This window comes from Diadema antillarum, unplaced genomic scaffold (genome assembly GCF_040938485.1).
Source record: "Diadema antillarum isolate AM-2024a unplaced genomic scaffold, OU_Dant_1.0 seq00000476_RagTag, whole genome shotgun sequence".
NCBI lineage: Eukaryota > Metazoa > Echinodermata > Echinoidea > Diadematoida > Diadematidae > Diadema > Diadema antillarum.
Genome location: NW_027271443.1, coordinates 1,823,907 through 1,826,369, shown reverse-complemented (window position 1 = coordinate 1,826,369; position 2,463 = coordinate 1,823,907). Strand labels below are relative to the sequence as shown.

The 2,463-nt window shown below is 41.6% G+C and overlaps 1 protein-coding gene across 1 annotated transcript; it reads left to right on the top strand.

Annotated features, from left to right (window-relative positions):
* Positions 1–265: 265 nt before the first annotated feature.
* Positions 266–1,258, top strand: LOC139733458 (adenosine receptor A2b-like). Its single transcript, XM_071644276.1, has one exon. It carries the CDS (start codon positions 266–268, stop codon positions 1,256–1,258), a length of 993 nt encoding a protein of 330 aa, XP_071500377.1.
* Positions 1,259–2,463: the final 1,205 nt, after the last annotated feature.

Below are 2,463 nucleotides of genomic sequence, written 5' to 3'. Positions count from 1 at the left end.
CCGAATTCATAGTTCTGTAGATCGTTGCAATAGCAAGCAACGTGCGAACGGTATACTAAGGAGGTACTAGGCGTACCTCCTTGTTAAAACATAGGCAGTTCGTTTTGCTCCAGCCTGCTCAGGAAGGTATAGAAGTATCACAAACGGGTAAATTTCTTAGAGGAGTTCTCACTTTGCTGCAAGTACACACACTGACACAAAGGAATTTGAGACAGTACTGAATCGGAGATATCCGGCATTGTATTACTGGCATTACAAAGATACCATGGAATCATCTAACGCCTCAAGCTCACCGGTGAACGTAGAATCTACTCTGATGGGAAGTTATCTCCATCGATGTCTTGTGATTGGCGCTTTCACACCTCTCGCCATCGTTATCGTGATCGGCAACGCTCTCGTCATGCTCGCCTCACGCGGGGAACCAATGCTGTGGGAACCAAGCTACCACTTCTTGGCTTGTCTGGCCCTAGCGGATCTCCTGGCGGGTCTGGTTGCCATACCTCTAGAAGTCTTCAAAAGACTTGTTCGAAGTCACGCTACGTGCACTGTGGAAACGGCAGTCTATTTCTCAATCTGGTCTTACATCTTTACCGGGGTATCTTCTGTGGTCATTGTACTGGTGAATATAGACAAATATATCGCCATAACTCGACCCTTGCGGTATGTCTCGATGGTTACCTCCAGACGGGTTGTCATTGTGGTAGTGGTGGTGTGGGTGGGTTGTTTGACGCACGGTTTCATGTTTGCCTACGGCTCAAACGATGACCAATCTCTAATTGAATATTGCACATCTGTGTCGACACCGGGAAGCAGAGTTCACCACTTCGTCACCAGCACTTTCATCGTCGTGTTCAGCGTCGTCATCATCGCCAGTAACCTCCGGATTCTCTCCATCGCCAAATCCCAGGCGCGCCGCATCCAGATGCCCGCTCCTCACCCGCCCATGGGCATCCCTCCTCCGGGACCAAAACTCAAGCAAGAGGTGAAAGCAATTCGCTCTATTCTACTTCTCGTGGTCATCTTCTGCGTCAGCTTATTCCCGACATGCGTTTGGTTTGCCGTCGAATATTTCTTCGATGTAAGCCATCTTGCTTTCTTACTCGCAAGCGACATCAGCTTTTTCCTCCAAAACATCAGTTCAGCAGCGAACCCCGTCATCTACAGCACTAAAAATCCCTTCTTCCGGAAGGCGTTTAGGAAGATGTTCCCAGTCTTTTTCAAGTGGTTCGATGGTAACAACGTTAACGTCGATGTATAGTTATAGATGATCGTCGCACAATCTACATTAAGAACAAAATGTTGATGTGTAACAGACCATAATCATAAAAAAAAGGGAGGGGGGGGGGGGGGAGGTGTTGGATGGAGGATAACCGCTTGGCTATAATCTTATGGGATATAAATTTCACTTTTCTTTTCAGGTATGGCATATTATGCCCGTGAGTTCATCACGTCATTTTAATGACCTGCTCAGTGTATCATGGTTTGGCTGTAAGATTGCTTGTTTTTTCCTCTTTTGATTAATTGATTGTTTGATTGATTGATTGATTGATTGATTGATTGATTGATTGATTGATTGATTGATTGATTGATTGATTGATTGGTTGGCTGGTATATACTTTAGTGTCCACAATAAGAATTCTTCGTTGGGCCTTTACATTGGATATTACAACAAATATAATAGGTATGTATAGGCCTACATAAAATGTATTCAAGTACCCACACAAACATCACACAAATTGGAACTGTGAACTGCTTCATTACCAAATAATAGAAGTAAAGGCGTACAGATGGGTGATGTTCCGTTAATCCGAATGTTCTTTCTTCCGAAACTCACAAATTTGGTATATACATGTGTATATTTTTCGCAAATCTGAAGATGAAATTAAGTTCGTTAATCGGAATATAGAGACGACGTGTACTTTAACGAACCTTCGGAATTACCAACCTTCTTTCATTATCGAATTAACAAACCCTCGGAATAACGAACCTTTTTCATTACGAACCTTATTTCATTTTTGTACATTATCAACAAACCTCCGGAATAACATATCTTCAGAACAGTGAACTGTTACCATACAGATAATGACAGCAATCGTGATAAAAGTGATGGATTTTCCTTGTCAGTAGTTACGGATTAATAATTGTTTTCTCGTATATTTGTTTTGCATTTGACTTTCAAAGTGATTCAAATGCAATTATAGGCCTAATAATCGTAACATTTCCTTGTAAATCGTAAAAGATCAACAGTACATAAAATCCTCTTTTTATTGAAGATCATGATTTTGCGAAAACATTCCATTTTCTGCCCACGAGAAATTGTTATTAATACGCTTGTTAAAGGACAGGTTCACCTTCATAGACATGTGGGTTGAGTGAATGCAGCAATATTAGTAGAACACATCAGTGAGAGTTTGAGCAAAATCGGACAATCCGTTCAAAAGTTATGAATTTTTGAAGTTTCTC

Excerpts from the sequence above, each read along its gene's own strand:
- LOC139733458 (XM_071644276.1), top strand. The coding sequence starts at position 266 with ATGGAATCATCTAACGCCTCAAGCTCACCGGTGAACGTAGAATCTACT.